At 39.5% G+C, this 26,337-nt stretch overlaps 1 protein-coding gene across 8 annotated transcripts in view; it reads left to right on the top strand.

Moving 5' to 3' along the window:
* Nucleotides 1–26,337, top strand: part of MCF2L2 (MCF.2 cell line derived transforming sequence-like 2) — a 272,578-nt gene that overhangs the window by 207,928 nt on the left and 38,313 nt on the right. For all 8 annotated transcript variants that reach the window (XR_010664264.1, XM_065943474.1, XM_065943477.1 and 5 more), the window contains exons 19-22: nt 5,719–5,811; nt 7,191–7,283; nt 12,915–12,986; nt 15,643–15,768. Coding sequence is in view for 7 of the 8 variants with exons in the window: in XM_065943474.1 (XP_065799546.1) it covers nt 5,719–5,811; nt 7,191–7,283; nt 12,915–12,986; nt 15,643–15,768 (384 nt within the window). In the remaining variant the exon portion in view is untranslated. The remainder of the gene's footprint in view (nt 1–5,718; nt 5,812–7,190; nt 7,284–12,914; nt 12,987–15,642; nt 15,769–26,337) is intronic.

Genomic DNA, 26,337 nt, shown 5'->3' on the forward strand with positions numbered 1-26,337 from the left:
TCTTAGAAAAGTATAACCTTCCAAAACTGAACCAGGAAGAAATAGAAAATATGAATAGACCAATCACAAGCATGGAAGTCGAAACTGCAGTCCAAAATCTTCCAACAAACAAAAGCTCAAGGCCAGATGTCTTCAGAAGCAAATTCTACCAAAAGTTTAGAGAAGAGCTAACACCTATCCTGCTCAATCTTCCAGAAAATTGCAGAGGAAGGAAAACTCCCAAATTCATTCTACAAGGTCACCATCACCCAGATACCAAAACCAGACAAAGATGTCACAAAAAAGAAAATTACAGGCCAATATCACTGATGAACATGGATATAAAATTGAACAAAATTCTATCAAACAGAATCCAACAAAACATTATTAAAAGGGTCATACATTATGATCGAGTGGGCTTTCTCCCAGGGATGCAAGGATTCTTCAGTACATGCAAATCAATCAATGTGATACACCATATTAACAAAATGAAAGATAAAAATCATATAATCATCTCAATAGATGCAGAGAAAGATTTTGAAAAAATTCAATACCCATTTATGACCAAAAAATAAAACTTTCCAGAAAATAGGCATAGAAGTAATATCAGTTCAGTTCAGTTCAGTTGCTCAGTTGTATCTGACTCTTTGTGACCCCTATGAACTGCAGTACACCAGACCTCCCTGTCCATCACCAACTCCCAGAGTTTACCCAAACTCATATACCTCAACATAATAAAGGCCATATATGACAAACCCACAGCAAACATTATTCTCAATGATGAAAAACTGAAAGCATTTCCTCCAAGATTGGGAAAAAGACAAGGGTGCCCACTCTTGCCACTATTATTCAACATAGTTTGGAAGTTCTAGCTACAGCAGTCAAAGAAGAAAAGAAATAAAAGAATCCAGATTGGAAAAAAAGAAGTAAAACTCTCACTGTTTGCAGATGACATGGTTCTCTACATAGAAAACCCTAACGATGCCACCAGAAAATTACTAGAGCTAATCAATGAATATAACAAAGTTGGAGGATATAAAATTAATACACAGAAATTCCTTGCATTCTTATATAATAACAATGAAAAATCAAAAAGAGAAATTAAGGAAATAATCCCATTCACCACTGCAACAAAAAGAATAAAATACCTAGGAATAAACCTACCTTCTAAAGAGAGAAAAGACCTGTATGCATTAAACTATAAGACACTGATGAAAGAAATAAAAGACAACACAAACGGATAGATATACCATGTTCCTGAACTGGAAGAGTCAATATTGTGAAAATGACTATACTGCCCAAAGCAATCTTTCGGGTAGTATAAAATCGGGTCATGCAAAAAATTGCACTAGATTCAGTGCAATCCCTATCAAATTACCAATGGTATTTTTCACAGAACTAGAACAAACAATTTCACAATTTGTAAGGAAACACGAGAGACCCTGAATAGCCAAGGCAATCTTGAGAAAGAATGGCACTGGAGAAATCAACCTGCCTGACTTCAGACAACACCACAAAGCTACAGTCATCAAGGCAGTATGGTACTGGCACAAAAACAGAAGTGTAGACCAATGGAACATAATAGAAAGCCCAGAGATAAATCCATGCACCTATGGGCACTTAATTTTTTTTACAAAGGAGGCAAGAATACACAATGGAGAAAAGACAGTCTCATCAGTAAGTGGTTCTGGGGAAACTGGACAGCTGTGTGTTAAAGAATGAAATCAGAATGCTCCTTAACACCATACACAAAAATAAACTCAAAGTGGATTAAAGACCTATATATAAGACCAGAATAAAAGGTTTAGAGCTAAACATGTTTAGAGGTAAACATAGGAAGAATATTCTGACTTAAATCACAGTAAGATCCTCCATGACCCACCTCCTAGAGTAATGGAAATAAAAACAAAAATAAACAAATGGGACCTATTTAAACTTAAAAGATTTTTCACAGCAAAGGAAACTATAAGCTAAGTGAAAAGATAATCCTCAGAATGGGAGAAAATAATAGCAAATGAAACAACTGACATCCAGAAAAATAAACAACACAATCAAAAGTGGGCAGAAGACCTGAACAAATATTTTCCAAAGAAGACATACCAGTGGCTAAAAAACACATGAAAAGATGCTCAACCTTGCTTATTATTAGAGAAATGCAAATCAAAACTACAAGGAAGTATCACCTCACACTTGTCAGAATGGCCATCATCAAAAAATCTACAAACACTAAATGCTTGAGAGGGTGTGGGGAAGAGGGAAACTTCTTGCATTCTTAGTGGGAATACAAACTGATCCAGCCACTTTGAGAACAGTGTGGAGCTTCCTTAAAAAACTAGTAACGAAACTACCATATGGCCCAACAATCCCACTACTGGGCATATACCCTGAGGAAACCATAATTTAAAAAGACACATGTTCCCCAATGTTCATTGCAGCACTATTTACGATAGCTAAGACATGGAAGCAAACTAGATGTCCATTGACAGATGAATGGATAAAGAAATTTTGATACATATACACAATGGAATATTACTCAGCCTTAAAAAGGAATGCATTTGACACAGTTCTAATAAGGTAGATGAACCTAGAGCCTATTATACAGAGTGAAGTAAGTCAGAAAGAGAAAAACAAATATCATATGTTAATGCATATATGTGGAATCTAGAGAGATAGTACTGATGAACATATCTGCAGGGAAGCAATAGAGACACAGACATAGAGAACAGACTTGTGGACTCAGGTGGGAAAGGAGAGGTTGGGATGAACTAAGAGTAGCACTGAAACATATACATTATCATATGTAGCATTAGATAGCCAGTGCAAATTTGCCATATGACTCAGGGAGCTCAAACCTGGTGCTCTGTGACAACCTAGATGGGTGGGATGGGGTGAGATGTGGGAGGGAGGTTCAAGAGGCAGGGGACATAAGTATATCTATGCCTGATTCATGATATATGGCAGAAACCAATATGATATTATAAAGCAATTACCCTCCAATTAAAAATAAGTAAAATTTTAAAACTATTTTGTATTCAATCTGATTAATTTCCTTTCTGAATTACTTTTATAACATTGCTATAGTGTTTTATGCCATTTTACAACTTTATACTCATCAAACCACTAATATGAAATCTAGTTTCAGAATTTAGTAATATTTCATAATTGCTTATATCATTATTGCAAAGATTTATTGAAATTGTTGAATGAGAAAAGGACCAAATTCCTGTGGGAAACAAATGGATATTATCAAATAAGAATTGTCCAAATTTTAGGAAATGGTTGGGAAATTGTTAACTGAACATCTTTTCTTAGAAGAATTTCTCTCCTAAAGTTTTACAAAGCTTTTCATATTCAGACCACAAACCTGCATATAATTCTGTATGATTTATTATATTGGAGACAAAATACCGGTAGTAAATTCTTATCAAGTACAAAGCTATTACTCTGGGACAAATGAGGTAATTAAAAACTACAATTACTTAATGTTTGAGAATCCTTGAGGGAATTATCACTGCTGTGCAAAGACCTGTATTTGTTAGTCAAAAAGGCAGGCACATCACCTACTATTTACTACAGCAGTTTAACTCTTTTCATAATACTTGAGACCTCTACTAATCATGGATGTAAGCTTTGAAATATTGCTCTAGTCAAGTGTTTTAATCAGATTGGATAGCCTGTAGTATCCAAGAAGATTTTGCCCCAGAGACCAAGCTCTATTTAGGACAGCGTTTACCTTGAGTTTTATTTGCTCTGAGATCTCATGTAGTACAAATGAAAAAGCACTGGGGTGGGACTCAGAAAACTTAGTATTAGTTGCTCAGTTGTGTCCAACTCTTTGCAACCCCATGGACTGTAGCCCTCCAGGCTCCTCTGTCCATGGGATTTTCCAGGCAAGAATACTGGAGTGGTTTGCTATTTCCTTCTCCAGGGGATCCTCCTGACCCAGGGATCGAACCCAGGTCTCCCACGTTGCAGGTGGATTCTTTACTGCCTGAGCCACCAGGGAAGCCACTTGGAAAACTTAACTTCTCATCTAAGTTGAGCCACTTGCTATCAGCATGACCTCAACTTTCCTCCTCCTTGCAACAAGCTTGGTAACACCCATATATAAAGTTGTTGTGGAAATGAAATCAAATACTGCACACACAATGGCTCTATAAAGTAGAAAGTGCTTTAACAATAGCTACCACTTGTTGAGTACTCTGAATGTACTGGGCATTTGTTGAGAGGGTTCTATACATCTCATTTAATCTCACAGCACTCATAGGAGTTGACTGCAGTTTTGAGCCTACTTAACAGATGAGAAACTGAAGTGAAGGTTTAAGTAACCGACCTCAGGCCAAATAACCAAATACCTTTGTTTGTAACTAACAAAGCCAAGAACTGAACCTGAGCAACAGTCTTCCCAATTCCTAAGCAGTTGCGTCTCCCTGTATGAATATTTTTTAGCCTCCTGATTTATTCTATATGGAAGTAAGGGGATCAGGCACTTTGGTATGTTGCTGGCTAGTGCCCATGTTTCCTCTAAAGACTTTTGGACTGAAGAGCAAATTTAGGTCAGTTGTGTGTTTCAGTGCTGGAAGGCATGTAATGTTCTGTGATGCTCAAAGTACAGTCACAGAAGCAAGAAGTGAAGGCTTCAGGAGCACAGGTATCAGCTCAGCATCCACCAAGAGAACACAGATATCAACAAGGAAGTGGTCACGTGGTCATCTCTGCCGGAGCAGTCCAGGCTCTGTGGCAAGCACAGCTGCTGTGGACTGGGTTCTCCTGATGGAGAGGGTGAAGCTGGCAAGCTGACTCTACAGGCTTGGGTATTCTCTCTACCTGGGATATTGGCAAATGTGTGCCCACCTCTCATGGCCTTTGATACAATGAGAATATAGTTCACACAGCACTTGGAATCCCTCTTGATCTCTAGCTATGAGATAGTGGTGTAGCTTTTCACGTCTTGGAAGTTTTGTGCTGCAGGTTGAAGGTGATGTCCGAGGCAGGGATTGCCCAGACCACTTAGTTTGTGTTCAAACTTCCACTGCCATATTTTCCTTCTGGGATGTTTCTATCTTTTAGTTGTTTCTTAGGTTTATTTGCAGGGTTGGCATCATGATGACTGTAAAGTTGGTGCTAGTGGTAAAGAACATGCTTGCCAATGCAGAAGACATAGAAGACATGGGTTCGATCCCTGGGTCAGGAAGATCCCCTGGAGTAGGGGATGGCAACCTACTCCAGTATTCTTGCCTAGAGAATAACATGGGGGACAGAGGAGCCTGGTGGGCTACAGTCCATAGGATTGCAAGGAGTTGGACATGACAGAAGTGACTTAGCACGCATGCACGGGGAGAGAGAAAGGAGGGGCCATCAGCCACCAGCACATTTTTGTCCAGTTTATTACTCACTGCAAAACCATTTGGGGGAGATATTAATCTGGGTATCCCAGATAAAGAGAAAAGAAGAAAGGATAAAGAGAAAATCCAACTCCTGTTCATGAATTTAGTTATTTATTGGCCGGAGTTCTAGAGCTTCTCTCACAGTACTCCATTCATATTTGTGTTGTTTATAACCCTCTGTTTACCTCCTTGTCACACACTCACTCCAACATAAGGTTATTTGTTGTGCATCCCCAGTTCCTCACACAATGAAAATACTCAGGCCTATTGAGTGAATGAATAAACTGTATCAATATATCCTTTTATTGAAAAATGCTAACTGGTTAACTTATTCTAACTTTTTCTCACCCAGAAAGAAGATCTTCAAATATATTTTAAATACCATAAGAACCTGCCCCGAGCCAGGTCAATCTGGCAAGAATGTCAAGACTGCACCTACTTTGGGGTAACACTGCATTTCTAAAGTCTCTCACAAACTCTTTTCCCAGGACAATGTTCATAGGCATCCAATTTTTAAAGAAATCTAAAACTATGAACTAGGAAGAGGAATTTGGCATTGGGATTTATGTTTATTAAAGTCTTTCCTATTTTGAAATTACACACTGGGAGTTTCAATGCTGCCCTGAGTCTCTATACAACCTGTAAGGAACTGTTGTAGACTGGTGAGAAAATGGAGTGCTCTTCTAGGATAGGTTTTTTAAAAATTTTATTTATTTATTTTTATTTTTTCCGTTTATTTTTATTTGTTGGAGACTAATTACTTTACAATATTGTATTGGTTTCTGCCATACATTGACATAAATCAGCCATGGATTTACATGTGTTCCCCATCCCGATCCCCCCTCCCGCCTCCCTCTCCATCCCATCCCTCTGGGTCTTCCCAGTGCACCAGCCCTGAGCACCTGTCTCATGCATCCAACCTGGGTTGGTGATCTGTTTCACCCTTGATAGTATCGTTGTTTCAATGCTATTCTCTCTGAACATTCCACCCTCACCTTCTCCCACAGAGTCTAAAAGTCTGTTCTGTACATCTGTGTCTCTTTTTCTGTTTTGCATATAGGGTTATCATTACCATCTTTTAAAATTCCATATATATGCATTAGTATACTCTATTGGTCTTTATCTTTCTGGCTTACTTCACTCTGTATAATGGACTCCAGTTTCATCCATCTCATTAGAACCGATTCAAATGAATTCTTTTTAATGGCTGAGTAATATTCCATGGTGTATATGTATCACAGCTTCCTTATAGGATAGGTTTTTTGTTGTTGTTGTTGTTGTTTGTTTGTTTTAGGATAGGTTTTAAAAATGGAATTAAGTCACACTTGGGGGATCCCTGGAATGATGTCAATAAGCCTATCATGTACCCTTAAATAGATTCCCACACCCCAAGCCCCAACCTGAAGACAGGCTGCCTCCTTTTCAGAAGGCTGCCCCATTGTCTCCCTCCTTATGAACTTACTTTCTAAAAGAAATAAATAGGCATATATGCATACATATAATGGACTGGCTTCACTGTATAGCAGAAACTAATACAACATTGTAAAGTAATTATACTCCAATAAAAAATCCTAAAACAAACAACAAAAAAAATAAAGTGAGTTCTTGAGAAAGCAATACAACTTAAAAGAATAAGCAACAACAAAAAAAGAAATAAACAGCCTGGTATCCCTACTTGCCTTTATTTATTTATTTTTTTCCTACTTGCCTTTAAAAATACTAGCCCAGCCTGTCCCCTTTCCTCTGTCGTATTTAAATGCTCCTGCTTCTGTTCTCTTTGTGTGTGTTGTTTTGTTTCATGCTGTTTCTGTCTGGCTTTTCAAGGTATGCCAGCGTCAACTGGGTCACAATCTCCCTCTTTTTACGTGTCTGAGAGAACCAAGTCAGAGACTTGTAAAGTACCAGATGCTGTTGAAGGTAAGTTGATGAGACAGTACTTCCTATGCTGGGAGAATATATGTAGGTGTGATGGTGCACTTTACCTTACACACATAGAATTCTAACTTCAACTTCCAAGGGTGAAGCTAGGTCTATATTTCAGGCTTTTTCTGTCCCCAGGTCTCAATCAGCTTCCTCAATGAGGAGTAAGACCAAAGAATCATAGGGACATGGAAGCCTAGCTAGTCCAATGTGTAGCCAGCACAGAGATCTCTAAGGAGAGCCCAACTTATTGTACCAGGGGTCCTAGGGAGGAAAGCGGGGGAGGACAAGGCCACCACATGCTGGCAGCTTAGAGAGCAGGGAGGCAGGCCGGCCACTACTCTTGGTAAGATGTTTACAGGTAAGATACCATCTGCTCCATTTTACAGCTGGGACAGGGAGCTTCAGGAAAGAGTTGTGATATTCCCTGAAGTTACTATTAATATGTTACATGTATTTAAACAGAGGGGAGAAGGCAACACTGGATTTTTCTCTCCTTCCGCAGCATCTACCTCTGCTTTTAGACTGAGGCTTTTTCTCAAGAGCAGCATAACAGGAAGAATTTTGTTCTGCGGAACCCCTTAGTGGTTCTTTCTTGCTCTGAGACCAGCACACCTGCAGGAGAACACTCCTAGCTCCCCCCCCCCCCCCCCGCCCCGGCCTCCACACATATACACACACAGCACACACATACAGAGAGGTCAGGAGCTCTGTCAAGGCTGCTTTGCCACATGTAAGCTGGGGGAAAGGCCTGGGCCACCCTTCCAAGGTCTGTTTTTAATTAACCTTTATAAGCAGGTCTTGCCCAGTGGCTACTCTGTTAATTTGAAAGCAAGCTGTTTACTGAATACCTTCCCACGTGTATGTCTTACTTAATCCCCACAGTCACATGTGCCCAAAGGCTCTGGATTGTGAAGAAACAGAGGCTCAGTGCAGTTAAGCTATCACCAGTGTTCTGCCCTCAGAACAAGTTCCCCTCAGCTTGGCGTCAGTAGGCCCAGCCTCGGCTACACCGACTCTGCTGCCACCAGTGTAGGGGACCTCTCAGGCCTTGGTTTCCTCGTCTGTAAAGTGAGGACACTCACCCTCCCACATAGGTTCAGTGAGGAACCAGTGAGTGACATAGTCACAGTCAAGAGCTAGCTCAGGGCTGACCCCCAGGAAGCTTCCATCATGTAACCTGCAGCTGTTGTTTCATACCCGGAGTCATCACACCACCTGGGAGTGAGGAAGGTGACCCTCTGATTCCCTCCATGAGTGGTGTCTATGAGCATGCTTGATAAGGCATTCACTTAGGGCCTTGTGCTCCTCTGACAGCCCCATCTTTACTGTCATCCTAACTTTAGAAGTCCTACCTACTGCTGGGCTCAGTGAGGAGGGAGCAGGACCGATGTAGGGGTCTTCACCTCCTGGGCCTGGTGCACCCAATACTGAAGAGCTCAAGCTTTCCCATAGAAGTAATGTTGATGCAATAGCTAAGTCTGTACCTTCCATGGAGGATTGTAGGACATAGTGATTAGAAACACTGACTCAGGAATTAGACATCCTGGGTGTGGTCTGGCTCTGATGCTTCCAAGATACGGTGAAACCAGGCAAATTGCTTAACCTCTCTGTACCTCAGGTCCCTCACCTATAGAATGAAGGTGGTAATTGTACTTTCCTGATATGCTTTTTGGGAACATTAAGTGAGGTAGTTAGTGCATGTTAAAAATGCTTAGAAGGTTTGTTAGCTTCATTTAACTGAGGAAACAGGAGACAAGATCACTATAAAATATTCCTTGGGAGTCTGTGCAAAAACTGAGGGAGGCTACTCAAGACAGACCAGGTTATGCCATAGCTAAGCTTCTTCCTGCCTGGAAGAACAAGTGTAAACCATTGGCATGCCCGTGAAGAAAGGAAGAACTTTGGAGTGTTCTCTGCTCTGAGGGACCGAGTTCATGCTGCAGTGCCTGCCTGCTAAGTCGCTTCAGTCATGTCTGACTCTTTGAGTGTAGCCCGGCAGGCTCCTCTGTCCATGGAATTCTTAAGACAAGAATACTGGAGTGGGTTGCCATGCCTCCTCCAGGGGATCTTCCCAACCCAGGGATTGAACCCACGTCAGGAGTATTCTTTACCACTAGTGTCACCTGGGAAGCCCCACTGCAGTGCTTACTATCAGCTTATTTGGGAGAGCATGGATATTGGACCAACCGCCTCATGCCTTAGGAAGGATCATGGGATCCTGGTGTGGGAAAGCTTTCTACATATAAAACAAAAAGGAAAAGGAATGATAGATTATACCATGAAAAACAGACACATGAAAAAATGGGGCAAATATTGTATTAGCGATATGTGACAAATGGTCACATGTTTAATAATAAGCCTGTAGAAAATAACAATAAAAAACAAAAAACAAGTATCTATGAAATGCTTAATACCTTTTTCTGAGATGTTATGAAATTAAAAGTCATGACAGAGTACATAATGTACGTAATGTCTATGTCATAGCAAGTTGATTAGATAATACTAATACATTATTTATCAGCACACATTAGGCATGTGTGTTCAGTCATAGCCAGCCAGGCTCCTCTGTCCATGGAATTTTCCAGACAAGGATACTGGAGTGGGTTGCCATTTCCTTCTCCAGGGAATCTTCCTGACCCAGGAATCAAACCCACATCTCTTGTACCTCCTGCACTGGCAGGCAGATTCTTTACCAGCTGAGCCACCAGGGAAGCCCAGCATACATTAAAGATAGATGTGCTAAGGAACAATAGAACTCACTTTCACTGAGCTCATGATTTTTTGTTTGTTTTTGCTATTACTTAATTTTTTTAATTGAAATATAATCATTTTACAATGTTGTGTTCATTTCTGCTGTACGATGAAGTGAATCCGCTATACCTATACATATGTCCCCTCCCTCTTGGGCCTTCCTCCACCCCCACCCCACCCCCATCCCACCCATCTAGGTCATCACAGAGCCCTGAGCTGAGCCTCCTGTGCTTTATGGCAGGTTCCCACTAGCTATCTATTTTACACGTGGTAGTGTACATATGTCAAGGAACAAAACTGGGTCATTTATAGAGATGTGGATGGACCTAGAGTCTCTAGAGCATGAAGAAAGTCAGAAAGAAAAAAACAAAGATTGTATATTAACACATATGCGAAATATAGAAGATTAGTAGAGATGAGCTCATTATTTCTGTCAAACAGGGTAAGTGATGTATGGAAACTATCAAATTTAATGTAGAGAATTTTCCTTGCTTGGATTTTGTTTTAATAAAATATGGTTTGCAAAATGGTACATTATTTGTTTACAGTAAGTTTAGCTTATCACAAGAAAGATGATCTAGAATAAGTGGTCATGCTGGTTTCCTATGTAATCCAACTCATGTCATAAATAGACCACTGTGTAAAAAAAAATTGATAGGTGAAGGGTATAAACTTTTACTTAGGAGATGAATTTGGAATTGAGAAAGTAGCACTGACATACATACACTATCCTGTGTGAAACAGATAGCTAGTGGGAAGCTGCTATTTATTAATAACACAGGGAGCCCAGACTGGCCCTCTGTGACCACCTAGAGGGGTGGGATCAGGGGGAGGGGAGGGACGGGATAGAGGGGTAATATAATATATGGCCACAGAGCACCAGTCTGGGCTACCTGTGTTTTTAATATCTAGCAGCTTCCCTCTAGCTATCTGTTTTACACAGGATAATGTCAATGCTACTGTCTCAGTTCCTTATTCATCTCATAAGTAAAAGTTTGTACCCTTCACCAATTTTATATATATATATATATATATATATATATATATATATATATATACACACACACACATATAATGATATTATATTATTGTATTTAATTATATAGTTAAATATATATAATTATGGCTGATTCATATTGTACAGCAGAAACTAACACAGTTTTCCTCCAATTAAAAAATAAATGAAAGGATGAATAAGGTCTGAAATTCTAATGTAAAACGTAGCAACTATAGTTGATAAGACTGTATTGTATAATTGAAATATGACAAGAGTGTAAGATTTAAATGTTCATGCTGAAAAAAGAAATGAAATGATAGATGTGTTATTCAACTAGGCAGGGGAATCCTTTCACAATATATACATGTATCAAATCACTACAAGACATGCTGTACCCTGGAGAAGGAAATGGCAACCCACTTCCGTATTCTTGTCTGGAGAGTCCCATGGACAGAGGAGCCTGGTGGGCTACAGTCCAAAGGATCACAAAGAGTCAGACACAACTAAAGCAACTTAGGACATAAATTCCTGTCTAAGGATGTTTTTGGCTTCCTTAGTTTTAGTCATTCAAAGCATCTTACCACCCTAGCTTCTCTGTTGGCTGTGAGTTGCTTCCTCCCTCTTACGGTCACAAAGCACTAACCTGAAGTGTTTTTTTTTTCCTTCCTTTTCAGAGTTTGTTATTTCTATCTCCTTCATGTCGTGAAAAGTCCTTGTCTTATTTATGGTTAGGTGATGGACATTGTTACTCTCAAAATTTTCATTAAAACTGTGTATAAATCTCTTTAAAAAAAAAAGATACACTGTAAATATTATATGTCAATTATACCTCAATAAAGCTGAAATTAAAAACAAAATAAATAATAGAAAAATGAACAAAGGAACTAGGCAGCTTACAAAAGAATAAAAGCTAATAACAAACTTTTTTTTTAGAGTTCTACCTCACTAGTTATTTGAGAAATTCAAATTCAAAACAGCAGTGAGGTGGGATTGCTCTGTTGATTTGGCTGGCAAAAGTTTTTGATTAAATAGTAATACTCCAAGTAGGCTAGGGGATGGTGAAAAAAATGTTCATATATGGCTGATGGGGACATAATCCTTCTCTAACTAACTTGGAAACATGTATCACAACTCTTAACATTAACAATTCAACTTTTAGGTATTTATCCTTAAGAAAAGTGTATAAAGATTGTTATATTGTAGTAAAAAATTATTTAACATAAATATTTAACAGTAAAGGGGAATTAATCAATTATGATTTAGCTATAGCATGCAATCCTTTCTGCTTGTGCTCAGTCGCTCAATCGTGTCCGACTCTTTGTGACTCCAAGAACTATAGCCTACCCGGCTCCTCTGTCCATGAAAATGCCAGGCAGGATTACTGGAACAGGTTGCCATTTCCTACTCCAGGGGATCTTCCCAACCAGGGGTCAAACCTGAGTCTCTTGCATCTCTTGCATTGGCAGGTGGGTTCTTTACCACTAGGCGCCACCTGAGAAGCCCATAGTATGCAATACTCTGCCACAATTTAAAAACATGTTTAACAAAGTATTAACAGTCTAATAAAAGCTCAGAATATAAATAAATAAATAAATAAAAATAAAATAAAAACATGTTTAAAAAAATATTGTTGTGGGGAAATGTTCATAATAAGTTGTTGGAAAAAAGCAGGCTACAAAATAGTGTGTCCAATGTGATTCTATGTTTGTGGAAAGAACTTTGTGCTGAATATTCCATTTACTTTTTCCCGCATACTTGTGACAAACAGACAAATTTATATACATCATCAGTTCAGCATTGACTGGAGATTGTTTGCACAACAGATTAAGTTGCCATTTGACTTTTTGATTTTCAATAAGACTTTTGGGTTAATGCAGGGGCTGCTGGATTTTGAGTCTCCTGAGGATTTGAAGATGGACCCAAGTGATCTAGAAGGAGGTTCGGCTAAGGTACTGGAAATTAAGTATTATTTTATTTACTAACTGCTAATGAAGTGAATGTTAGTCGCTCAGTCGTGTCTGTTTGTGACCCCCATGGACTATAACCTTCCAGGCTCCTCTGTCCATAGAATTCTCCAGGCAAGAATACTGGAGTGGGTTGCATTCCCTCCCCCAGGGCATCTTCCCGAACTGGGGATCGAACCCTGATCTCCCACAATGTAGGCAGATTCTTTATCGTCTGAGCTACCAGGGAAGTTAATGGTGTTTTTCTATACATGGAAGAACTTATGGTGATTTTGTATTCTTAGTGTATGATTTTTATTGTGTAAATTTTCTAAAATAATATTCATCCCATAGTTCATAGTCAGGAAAAAACAAAAAAAAACTAAAGACAATTTCAAAGTGGGGATTTGTAATAGCAAAAATGGTAATATACTTTCTTCCTTCCACATAAAAATGTTTTACAGTAATACAAAAGTAAGTGAAAGTGTGAAATGCACACGTAAAATCTGGAAGTAAATACAATAAAATTCCATGTACTGGCTATTGTAAATAGTGTTGTAATAAACACTGGGATGCATGTGTCCTTTTCAATTATGGTTTTTTTAAGTGGTATATGCCCAGTAGTGGGATTGTTGGGTCATATGGTAGTTTTATTCCTAATTTTTAAAGGAATCTCCATACTGTTCTCCATAGTGGATGTATCAATTTGGATTCTTGCCAAGATGGGTGGGATGGGGTGTGAGGGAGGTTCAACAGGGAGGGGACATATGTATAGCTATGGCTGATTCATGTTAATGTATGGCAGAAACCATCACAATACTGCAAAGTAATTATCCTCCAATTAAAAATAAAATTAAAAAAAAATAAAATCCTACAGTTGTTTTCCTGCATGGTAGGATTATGAATGATTTATATTTACTTCTTTGTACTCCTTAGTAAATCTGTATACATTATGCCTTATTCCCTTTCAAATGTGTATGTGTGTGTGTGAATTCTAAGACAACCAAGTTTCTCTTGGAAGAAGTGATGGTCACACCAGTATGGGAAGAAACTTGTGGCTTGCAAGTGTTTTTTTGTGTGTTTTTTTTTTTTTCCCTAGTATGAAATTCTGATATAAAAAGAAAAACATAAGGTATGTGTCTCAAGGAGTCGTTTCCATGCCCTCCCTGGTCAAAAGGTGTTGTGGGGATGGCTTAAGAATAAAAGAAGCTCAAGGGATAGGTAATACTTTTATACCTTGGAGCAAGTGGAGCTAGCCTGGGTTACAGGGGTTTAATAATGTAGGTAAGAATGTAAAGAGCTTTAATAACGTTTGTAAGAGTCCTACATCACACAAAACTTGCCCCGGATCATGCTTGTGGGAGGAGGGTTAGTGGGAAGGAGAGAGACTAGGAGCCATTGAGTCTCTGAAAGTAAGTTGAGTTTCAAGTGTTTAGTAAAGAGGGAGATGCCTGGTGTAAGGACTTTTAATCCTTTGTTAATGACGTGGTAAACTCAGGTGAGAGTCTGTTGGTTTTCACCAGGACCTGGAGTGTATTTACCATGAGTAAGAAAGTAAGAATCCATGGCATATTGTTCAGTGGAGGCAGCATGCTCCACTCCATTCATCAGCCCTGTTATTCATATCTCTGGTTCAAAGATGCTAATCTTCATTGTTTAAGCAGAGATTAAAAAAACACACAAGCCTTTGCTTATGTCTTACAGGAGAGGACAAGAAGAAGCAGGCTTTTTGTGGGGAGCAGCAAAGAGCTCTCTAGTCTTTGTTGTGAAAACTGTTGTGTTTTTTAAAAATGGACAAAACCAAAGTCTTTCTGTTTGTATTTACCAGAAAACAGATAAATATGCTATCTAGGTAGCAGGGGAATAAAATACAGAAATCCTAAGTGAAAGACTTTCAAACTGAAACAACTATCCCTAACATGTCCTAAGTGTCACAATAGTAATCATTGGAATATTTGTTGGTCTCTTAAATTAGCTTTTTTCCCTTAATTCTGAGTCTTCATGCTGTTTGGCAGGTACAGATCACATTGGCTTACCTCTTTGGCATCTTTAATGGTGACAGAACATGGGGAGATTCAGTGTGGCAAATGCCGCCATTGTGGTGTTTACACGTAAAATCGTTAGTAAACCTCCACATGGCAGCCTATTCTTTGCTTGTATAGTTTACAGATATCCTCTCTGGGATGGTTTTAAGTATGATTTTATCCGTAAGAAAAGACTATCACATTAAATACGGGAATATGATACTCAGCCTGTACTTTTCAATAGGCCCTGAGGGGTAGGGGAGTAAAAGGGAGAGGAGCCTTTTTAAAGGGCTACAGTTTTCATGCTTTACAAAAGCTCAGGATATCTCTTAAATATCCAGAATATGATGTCCATGCTTTTATGAACTTCATTCTTCATTAGTATAGTGTGCAGAAAATGTAGTCAGTGATTTTGCTTGTGTATGTGTGTATGTGTGTGTGTGTGTGTGTGTGTGATATACTTAAACCAGCAAACATCCTTAGCCACCTTTGGGAGCAAGGAAACAGGTTGATATACCTATCTTCTCAGTCACTTCCTGCTGGCTGGATCCATGGCTCCTTATCTCTGTCCTGTTTTCTTTCTTCACTGGGTAGATGGTTTACCTTTTGATTTCCAACAAGGCATTTGGTTTCCACAGAATGGGCCAAAGAGGACCAAGGATTCAGCCTTCTTAGCCGACCTACAACAGGCTTTGACCATGATGGAGGATTTGATCAAGTCCTGTGAGTTGGCCATGGACCTGGCAGCAGTCACTGGATGTCCGGTATGTTCTGTAGCAAGTGTTGGGACATTTTAACCAAAGGCAGACACAGTCCTACAAATGTAGGAGGTACTGTGGCAAAGTTAGAGAACTGATCTGTGGGGAAGGAATTTGACTCTGGGCAAAGTGATCTAAATCGGTCAGCACATGTGTGCTATGGGATTCCAAGCAGCACCTCTGCATTTTTAGGAATCTTGGATTGTGGTTCTTGGGGTCCTGAATGTTGAAACTGACCCACATTCTGGAAAAAGCAGGAACTCAGGGATCAGAGCATATTGGGCAGGAGAAAGTGCTAAAGGAGTTATTTATCTTCTCACTCATGGCACCATTAAAATATCAAGAGATTTTCCTTCTTTAGCTTTATTTTCTCTGTGAAAATTACTTTGAAAATGGATCCTGAGTGAATGTGTAATCCCATTTTACATCATAGATCCAAGAAGAGGTCCAATGAGCATATATTGTATATTCCTTAATCCATGTGCTTAAAGAAAAATACCAAAAGAGGGAGTGCTGGGGACTGGGTCATCTCAACTCTGGCATTAGAGTTAATCCCAAGCAGACCAGACCCAGGCATTCCAGGCAAACTATCCTCTAAGACTGTATGATCTCACTGGGGCTGGGACATAATTAATATACAGCTGGCTTTTGCTGTGAAGTACTCTAGATTTTGACTCAGATGTATTTGCTGTCATTGTCATAACAAATTACCACAAGCTTGGCAGCTTAGAATAGCACAAATTTATTATCTTATCTCACCAGGCTAAAATCAAGGTGTCTGCCTTCCCTTCTGGAGGTTTTTGGAGAGGATATTTCACTTCCTTTTCCAGTTTAAAAGGGCCGCCCACATTCCTCCACTCATGGTGTCTTTCTCCATCTTTAATACCAGCAACAGTGGGTTGAGTTCGTCTCACTTCACATCACTCAGACCATCTCTTCTATTTCTCTTCCCTACTGGAGTATAATTGTTTCACAATGTGTGTTAGTTTCTGCTGTATAGCAAAGTGAAATTAGCTATATGTATACATGTTGTTGTTTAGTTGCTAAGTCATGTCTGTCTCTTTTGCAACCTCATGGACTATAGCCCACCAGGCTCCTCTGTTAATGGGATTTCCCAGGTAAGAATACTGGAGTTGGTTGCCATTTCCTTTTCCATGGGATCTTTTTGACCCAGGGATCGAATCGGTGTCTCCTGCTTGGCAGAAGGATTCTTTACCACTGAACCACCTAGGAAGCCCATACATATACATATACCCTCTTTGTGGTGTTTCCTTCCTTTTTAGGTGACCACAGGGCATTGAATAGATTTCCCTGAGCTATACAGTAGGTTATCATTAGTTGTCTATTTTATACATAGTATCAGCAGTGTATATGTGTCAGTCACAAACTCCCAATTCCTCCCACCCACCCCCTTTCCCCTTGCTGTCCATATAATTATTCTCTATTTCTGTGTCTCTGTCTGCTTTGCAAATAAGATCATCTATACTTCTTCCACTTTCTAAGGACCCTTGTGATTACATTGGGCCTAACTGGTTAATCCATGATAACCTCCATATCTCAAATTCAACCAATTAACAATCTTAATTCATTTGTCATGTAACTTAACATATTCTCAGTCTCCAGGGATTAAAAGGACACAGGCATCTTTGGGAGGCTATTATTCTGCCTCTCACATGGGGATCAAGCATTCAAAGAATTATATTTCAGATACTTTCCTTCTCTTTTCTTCCTTTTCATTTTTACCTGAACTTAAAATTCTATTTATTGAGGTCTGGATAGATGAAATGACCCTTTTATTTCTTCCCTTGTCAGAAATCGAACCAAGCAAATTAATTAGGGCCAAAAAATTCCTGTAATTTTTTATTTCCCTCCCTCCTGGATTTTCTCTGGCCAGCATCTCAGAAACAGCTACACTGGGTTTGCTGAGATCTGGGCAACAATGCTGTTACTGTCCCCTGGGACTCCAAAACACTCTCTGCTTACTACTGATGCATGATTTAAGAGGGTATTCATGAACCATACAGTGTGGGGCAGAGAGGATTGTTTTCTTGATAACTGTTTCCTTCTTCGGCTAAGGAAAGTCAAGAAAGCAACTTGTTTAATCGTTCGGAACATCTTTCTGTTCTTTTTATCTTTGAACACATGTCAGCTAACCGTATTACATATCCATTTTCCTGAATCAAAAGAATATCCTGAAACCTGTACTCGGGGCAGGAAATTCCCAGCTATTATTCTGAGTGTAAGTAACATACAAAGAGGAAGTTATGAGAAAAGAATGATTAAAATGTGAGTAAATAGTAGTCTACTCTGATTTCACTCCAAACTGGTTTGCAAATAAGATGAATGAGTTTATAGAATTTTAGAGATTTTTTTAACGCCAGTGCAAAGAACTTTTCTTCCCCATGTGTCCTCAAAACATACACTCTATGGTTTCTTTCTCACTAAGACTTTAACTTCCTTTACATCTAGTATATTAAGTAATGTATCCTGACAGTCTTATATAATCCTATTGAGTTATGGAAGAACAGACATTGGATTTTTCAGCTTTCTGATTCAGAAACAGGTCCATGAAAAGAAGAGTTAACTCACCTCAATCATGTGGTCATTAGCTAGGACTATTTCTTTGATCTTTTCGCTCCCTATCCAGGGTGCCAACCTCTCAACATATTCTTCATCTGATTCTGTTTAGAGTTTACTAACAACTCAACTACTATTAACTCAGATCTAGTGATTTTGAGATTCTTTGCATCAGCCTCATAGAACTTTATTACAAGATACTTACAGTCACGTGCTGTAGGGAGAGAGAAATTCAGACCTTATCTTCTTAGTTTCTCTACTTGACATCCAATATTAATTTGGTTTTGTGAAGGAAAGAAATGGAAGTTTGTAGGTGAGTTCATAATTAAAACAACTAAAAATATGCCCTTCTGATATTTACATTTTTTCCCTTTTGTGTACACTCAGTTTTGAGTTTAATTTAATCACAGAAGCTTAAAAAAGTTTTTAAGAAAGTTTGTTTTGTGGAACACTGAGATGTCATTTACTTCTTTCTCCTTACAAAAAATATTTCCCCCTGTTTAATCCAATGCATAAAATATAGATGTATTTTGAGTTCTTTTAAATTCTGACTTGCCAGGAACAAGTTCCAAAGTTGAATAGTAATGGTTGAATGAAATATTTTTATTTTCTGGAACAAATTTATGTTATTCAACAAAGGAATTATTTTTATTACAAATTTACTGTGGGCTAGGGCCAGGTATTTTATTTTCTATTTTAGCTCCCACTTTCCTTGCGATAGTGTTGGCTGCAGAAATAAGGGTGAGTAAATAATCTTGGTGACTCAGCAGATTTGCCTTGGGCTTCTCACAACACCTATGTTAAAGGGTGATTGTGAGGAGTAAATGAGGATTAATTAATGTCAGATGGTCTCCTTCATATGAAAAACAATGGCCTAAAAAATCTAGTAAATGCTTCCATTTTCATGTGTGGACATTTTGTAAGTAAGACCTCTGATGTAAGAATTTCAAATGTGACTACATTAAATCATAAGGCACCCAGCACCATGCCTGGGTGGTGGTAGATGCTGAATATAGAACCCAGTGCTGACTTATTTGGGTTCTTAATCAGGTTGGAAAGGAAGGAACCCCTTTGCTTCTGGCAATTGTAATCACAGGCCCCTGTGTCCCACAGCTTCTGCTTTTCATTTCTGGATCAAGCTTTGTGCTAATTCATTTATCCAGATGTTTCCTGCCTCTTTGCGTAAAAATACATATTTCTGTCCCTTTAGTTGTTGTTGCCAGGAGTGAAAACCTGAGTCATGAAAAGAGGTCTCTTCCCTATATTCACACTCTAAGCCAAATTCTTCATTTGGTTGATATGCATTGTGCTGTGCTGTGACACATCGCTTCAGTCATGTCCAACTCTTTGCAACCCCATGGACTGTAGCCCATCAGACTCCTTTGTCCATGGGATTCTCCAGGCAAGAATACTGGAGTGGATTGCCATGTCCTCCTCCAGGGGATCTTCCTGACCCAGAAATCAAACCCATGTCTCTTATATCGCCTGCATTGGCAGGCAGGTTCTTTACCCCTAGCACCACCTGGGAAGCCCCTTGGTTGATATAGTCACATTTAAAATTTTTACATCAGAGCTCTTACCTAGAAAATGTCCACATATGAAAATGGTTCAGTTCAGTTCAGCCACTCAGTTGTGTCTGACTCTTTGTGACCCCATGGATTGCAGCACGCCAGACTTCCCTGTCCATCGCCGACTGCCAAAGCTTGCTCAAACTCACATCTGTTGAGTCGGTGATGCCATCCAACCGTCTCATCCTCTGTCGTCCCCTTCTCCTCCTGCCTTCAATCTTTCCCAGCATCAGGGTCTTTTCAAATGAGTTAGTTCTTTGCATCAGGTGGCCAAAGTATTGGAGCTCCAGTTTCAGCATCAGTCCTCCCAATGAATATTCAGGACTGATTTCCCTTAGTATTGATTGGTTTGATCTCCTTGCAGTCCAAGGGACTCCCAAGAGTCTTCTCCAACACCACAGTTCAAAAGCATCATTTCTTCGGTGCTTAGCTTTCTTTATAGTTCAACTCTCACATTCATACATGACTACTGGAAAAACCATAGCTTTGACTAGACGGACATTTATCAGGAAAGTAATGCCTCTGCTTTTTAATATGCCATCTAGGTTTGTCATAGTTTTCTTCCGAGGAGCAAGTGTCTTTTAATTTCATGGCCGCAGTCACCATCTGCAGTGATTTTGGAGGCCCCCAAAATAAAGTTTCTCACTGTTTCCATTGTTTCCCCATCTACTTGCCATGAAGTGATGGGACCAGCTATCATGATCTTAGTTTTCTGAGTGTTGAGTTTTAAGCCAACTTTTTCACTTTCCTCTTCACTTTCATTAAGAGGCTCTTTAGTTCTTCTTCACTTTCTGCCATAAAGGTGGTGTCATCTGTGTATCTCAGGTTATTGATATTTCTCCCGGCAATCTTGATTTCATTTTGTGTTTTATCCAGCCTGGCATTTCACATGATGTACTCTGCATATAATAAAATGGTAGCATTTACTGGATTATTTTGCCATCATTTTCCATATGGAGGAGACATCTGACATTTCTTTAGCTTATTTCTTTGGGGGAGCCCCTGTTTTGTATCCCTGAGCTCACACCCATCAAATTCATCAACACACCAAAGTGAGGGTCACACCATTACATCACTAGTAGAAAAATGGGTTGGGGTTATATTTATTTCCTAAAGCTGTCATAGCAAAACACCACAAATTGGGTGGCTGAAAAAACACAAAAATTTTTTCTCTTACAGTTCTGCAGGCAAGAATGCCAAAATCAAAGGGTTGGTAGGCCCATGCTCCCTCTGAAGATTCTAGGAAAGAATTGTTCCTTGCTGGTCTTCTGATTTTGTTAACTTAGAGCTGCATCACTCCAGTTTCTGCCTGTCATCCTGTCTTCTCTTGTGTGTGTCTCTGTTTTCTTTTCTTATAAGGACATCAGTCATTGGATAGGGGCCCACCCTTATCCAGTATGACCTCATTTTAGCTAATGACATCTGCAAAGAGTATATTTCCAACTAATGTCACATTCTGAGATCTTGGGTGGACATGAGTTTTGGGGGAAGTACTGTTCAAGGCAGTTCAAGGTCATCACTGAACTGGCTTCCTCACAGTGCTGAACATTTAGTTTCGTGTCCCTCCAGGCCCTCACTAACTGTCAATAAATGATTCAATACTTTTGTGCATAAGTATCTACAAGAAGTTGTGCATGTGGTCTCTGGTCTTGGGACCAACTCTTGTCTGATTGGAAAGAAAGGATACATATGGTTGAAAAGATGGCAACAGGTCATCCTTGGTCATTGCTTGGTCATTCAGAGCAATCCCCCTACCCTCTTCCCTTTGGAAGTGGGGGGCCACCACACAGGCATGTGTCCATGATGGTAATATATGGACACCTGTCCTTCATCAGTGCTATACAGAGCATATGCCCTCGGCCACCACAGTATGGGCGTCAAGCATTGCGATGTCTGACCCCATTGCTAGTGTGGTCCTGAGGAAGTTGATGCAAGATGACCTGAGTGATATGCAACCCATATCTTCCAAGTCATCCCAAAAAACACAGCAATTTCCTCTAGTAACTCCAGTAATGACAGGCTAATGGGAAAAGGCAACCATATGGCCTCAAGAAGAGTCAGAACAATGACAGGAAAGGGGTCATGGATGTGGGAACTCAACAATTCCAGGACACCACAGCAACTCTAGGGCTTTGGCCTGGGAAATCAGCTGGGATTCTCACCTGTGTGTTCTACCTATATATGCCAGGTATGTTCTCTCTTCTTACCGCCCACTGACTGCTTTTCCCCCATCAGTCTCTTTTCCTCTCCCTCATAGTTTCTGGTGACTTACTTTCTCCATACCTCTTCTTCCTTATCATTTATTCCAGCTCCAGCCCTCTCATATCTCATAGTTACAATTACTGCTGCTTACTGCTTCCCCCTCAGATCTACTCAGTTCTCATAGGGATCAGACTGGCCATGTGGCACATCTTTTTTACACTGGGCCTCTGTGGTCAGGGGCTAGCCTGTCTCTGGATTCACATCCTTTGTTCAGTCACAGCCATGACTGTGGGAGGGACGAGAAGTGTAGAGGTTGTAAAGGACAAAAACATTGCTGCCAAGGCTGGCCTCTTCAGCCTCTACAGCTCATGCCTTGGCAGACACCTTAGATAACATCACCCACCCTCTGCAGGTCATCAGACAGTATAACCTGGGTTGTTTCCTGCTTCCCCATTCTTATGGCCTCTTTTAGAATTGCTTTTAAAAGCTGTGATGGTAAAAGGAATCCAGACTGGAAAAGAAGTAAAACTCTCATTGTTTGCAGATGACATGATCCTCTACAGAGAAAACCCTAAAGATGCCACCAGAAAATTACTAGAGATAATCAATAAATATAGTAAAGTTGCAGGATATAAAATTAATACACAGAAATCCCTTGCATTCCTATATACTAGCAATGGAAAAACAGAAAGAGATATTAAGGAAACAATCCTGTTCACCATTGCAACAAAAAGAATAAAATACTTAGGAATAAATTTACTTAAAGAAACAAAAGACTTATGTATAGAAAACTATAAAACAATGATGAAAGAAATCAAATATGACACAAGCAGATGGAGAAATATACCATGATCATGGATTAGAAGAATCAATATAGTGAAAATGAGTATACTATCCAAAGGAATCTATAGATTCAACACAACCCCTATCAAGCTACCAATGGTATTTTTCATAGAACTAGAACAAACAGTCTCATGATTTGTATGGAAATACAAAAAAATCTTGAATAGCCAAAGCAATCTTGAGAAAGAATAATGGAACTAGAGGAATCAACCTGTCTGACTTCAGACTATACTATATAGCTACAGTCATCAAGACAGTATGGTACTGGCACAGAGACAGAAATATAGATCAATGGAGCAAAATAGAAAGTCCAGAATTAAATCCATGCACCTATGGACACCTTATCTTTGACAAAGATGGCAAAAATATACAATGGAGAAAAGAAAATCTCTTTAACAAATGGTGCTGGGAAAACTGGTCAACCACATGTAAAAAAAATGAAACTAGAACACTTTCTAACACCATACACAAAAACAAACTCAAAATGGATTAAAGATCTAAGTGTAAGACCAGAAACTATAAAACTCTTAGAGGAAAACATAGGTAGAACACTCTCTGACATAAATCACAGCAAGATCCCTTATGACCCACCTCCCAGGGTAATGGAAATAAAAACAAAAATAAACAAATGAGACCTAATTAAACTTAAAATCTTTCACACAACGAAGGAAACTATAAGCAAGATGAAAAAACAGCCTTCAGAATGGGAGAAAATAATAGCAAATGAAACAACTGACAAAGAATTAAACTTCAAAATATACAAGCAGTTCATGCAACTCAATACCAGAAAAACGAACAACCCAGTCAAAAAGTGGGCAAAAGAACTAAACAGATATTTCTCCAAAGGAGACATAAAAATGGCTAATGAACACATGAAAATATGCTCAGCATCACTCATTATTAGAGAAATGCGAATCAAAACCACAAAGTCAGATCATCTCACGCCGATCAGAATGGCTGTCATCAAAAAGTTTACAAAAAATAAATGCGGAGAGGGTGTGGAGAAGTGGGAACCCTCTTACACTCTTGGTGGGAATGCATGCTGGTGCAGCTACTATGAAGAACAGTGTGAAATTCCTTAAAAAAAAACAAACTGGAACTAGAACTGCAATCATTTCAGTTCAGTTCAGTTCAGTCGCTCAGTCGTGTCTGACTCTTTGTGACCCCATGAATTGCAGTGCACCAGGACTCTCTGTCAATCACCAACTCCTGGAGTTTACTCAAATTCATGTCCATCAAGTTGGTGATGCAGAACTGCAATACAACCCAGCAATTCCACTGCTGGGCATACACCCAGAGGAAACCAAAACTGAAAGAGACACATGTACCCCAATGTTCATTGTAGCACTGTTTACAATAGCTAGGACATGGAAGCAACCTAGATGTCCATCAGCAGATGAATAGATAAGGAAGTTGTGTATGCTCAATGGAATATTACTCAGCTATTAAAAGGAACCCATTTGAGTCAGTTCTATAGAGGAGGATGAAACTGGAGCCTATTACACAGAGTGAAGTAAGTCAGAAAGAAAAACACAAATGCTGTATATTAACATATATATATATGGAATTTAGGACTTCCTGGTGGTGCTAGTGGTAAAGAACCTGTCTGCCAATATAGGAGAAACAGGAGATGTGAGTTCAATCCCTGGGTTGTGAAAATCCCCTGAAAAAGGGCATGACCACCCACTCCAGTATTCTTTCCTGGAAAATCCCATGGACAGAGGAGGCTGGATGGCTACATTCCATAGGGTTGGAAAGAGTTGAACATGACTGAAGCAACTTAGCACTCATGCATGAACTCCACTGAGTGCTCAACTTCTGCAATGATATTGTCATTCAGAGAAGCATATCACTATCCCCTATGGAATTTAGAAAGATGGTAATGATGATCCGATTGTGGAAAGTTCTGACAAAACATGGTCCACTGGAGAAGGGAATGGCAAACCACTTCAGTATTCTTGACTTGAGAACCCCATGAACAGTATGAAAAGGCAAAAAGATAGGACACAAATAGATGAACTCCCCAGGTTGGTAGGTGCTCAGTATGTTGCTGGAGATCAGTGGAGAAATAACTTCAGAAAAAAAATGAAGAGACAGAGCCAAAGCAAAACAACATCCAGTTTTGGATGTGACTGGTGATGGAAGTCAAGTCCGATGCTGTAATAGGACTACATAGGAACCTGGACTGTTAGGTCCATGAATCAAGGCAAATTGGAAGTGGTCAAACATGAGATGGCAAGAGTGAACATCGACATTTTAGGAATCAGCTAACTAAAATGTACTGGAATGGGTGAATTTAACTCAGATGACTGTTATATCTACTACTGTGGGCAAGAATCCCTTAGAAGAAATGGAGTAGCCATCATAGTCAACAAAAGAGTCTGAAATGCAGTGCTTGGATGCAACCCCAAAAATGACAGAATGATCTCCATTTGTTTCCAAGGCAAACCCCACAATATCACAGTAATCCAAGTCTATGCCCTGACCAGTAACGCTGAAAAAGCTGAAGTTGAATCGTTCTATGAAGACCTACAAGACCTTTTGGAACTAACACCCAAAACAGATGTCCTTTTCATTATAGGGGACTGGAATGCAAAAGTAGGAAGTCAAGAAATACCTGGAGTAACAGGCAAATTTGGCCTTGGAATACAGAATGAAGCAGGGCAAAGGCTAACAAAGTTTTGCCAAGAGAACACATTGGTCATAGCAAGCACCCTCTTCCAACAACACAAGAGAAGACCTTACAAATGGACATCACCAGATGGTCAATACTGAAATCAGATTGATTATATTCTTTGCAGCCAAAGATGGAGAAGCTCTATACAGTTAGCTGAAAAAAAAAAAGACGGGGAGTTGGCTGTGGCTCACATCATGAACTCCTTATTGCCAAAGTAAGACTTAAATTGAAGAAAGTAGGGAAAACCACTAGACCACTCAGGTATGACCTGAATCAAATCCCTTATGACTGTAGAGTGGAAGTGAGAAATAGATTCAAGGTATTATATCTGATAGACAGAGTGCCTGAAGAACTATGGACGGAGGTTCATGACATTGTGTAGGAGGCAGTGATGAAGACCGTCCCCAAGAAAAAGAACTGCAAAAAGGCCAAATGATTGTCTGAGGAGGCCTTACAAAGAACTATGAAAGGAAGAGAAGTGAAAGGCAAAAGAGAAAAGGAAAGATATACCCATTTGAATGCAGAGTTCCAAAGAATAGCAAGGGGAGATAAGAAGGCCTTCCTCAGCGATCAATGCAAAGATATAGAGGAAAACAATAGAATGGGAAAGACTAGAGATCAATTCAAGAAAATCAGAGATACCAAGGGAACATTTCATGCAAAGATGGGCACAATAAAGGACAGAAATTGTATGGGCCTCACAGAAGC

The sequence above is a fragment of the Muntiacus reevesi genome, chromosome 8, assembly GCF_963930625.1.
Source record: "Muntiacus reevesi chromosome 8, mMunRee1.1, whole genome shotgun sequence".
NCBI lineage: Eukaryota > Metazoa > Chordata > Mammalia > Artiodactyla > Cervidae > Muntiacus > Muntiacus reevesi.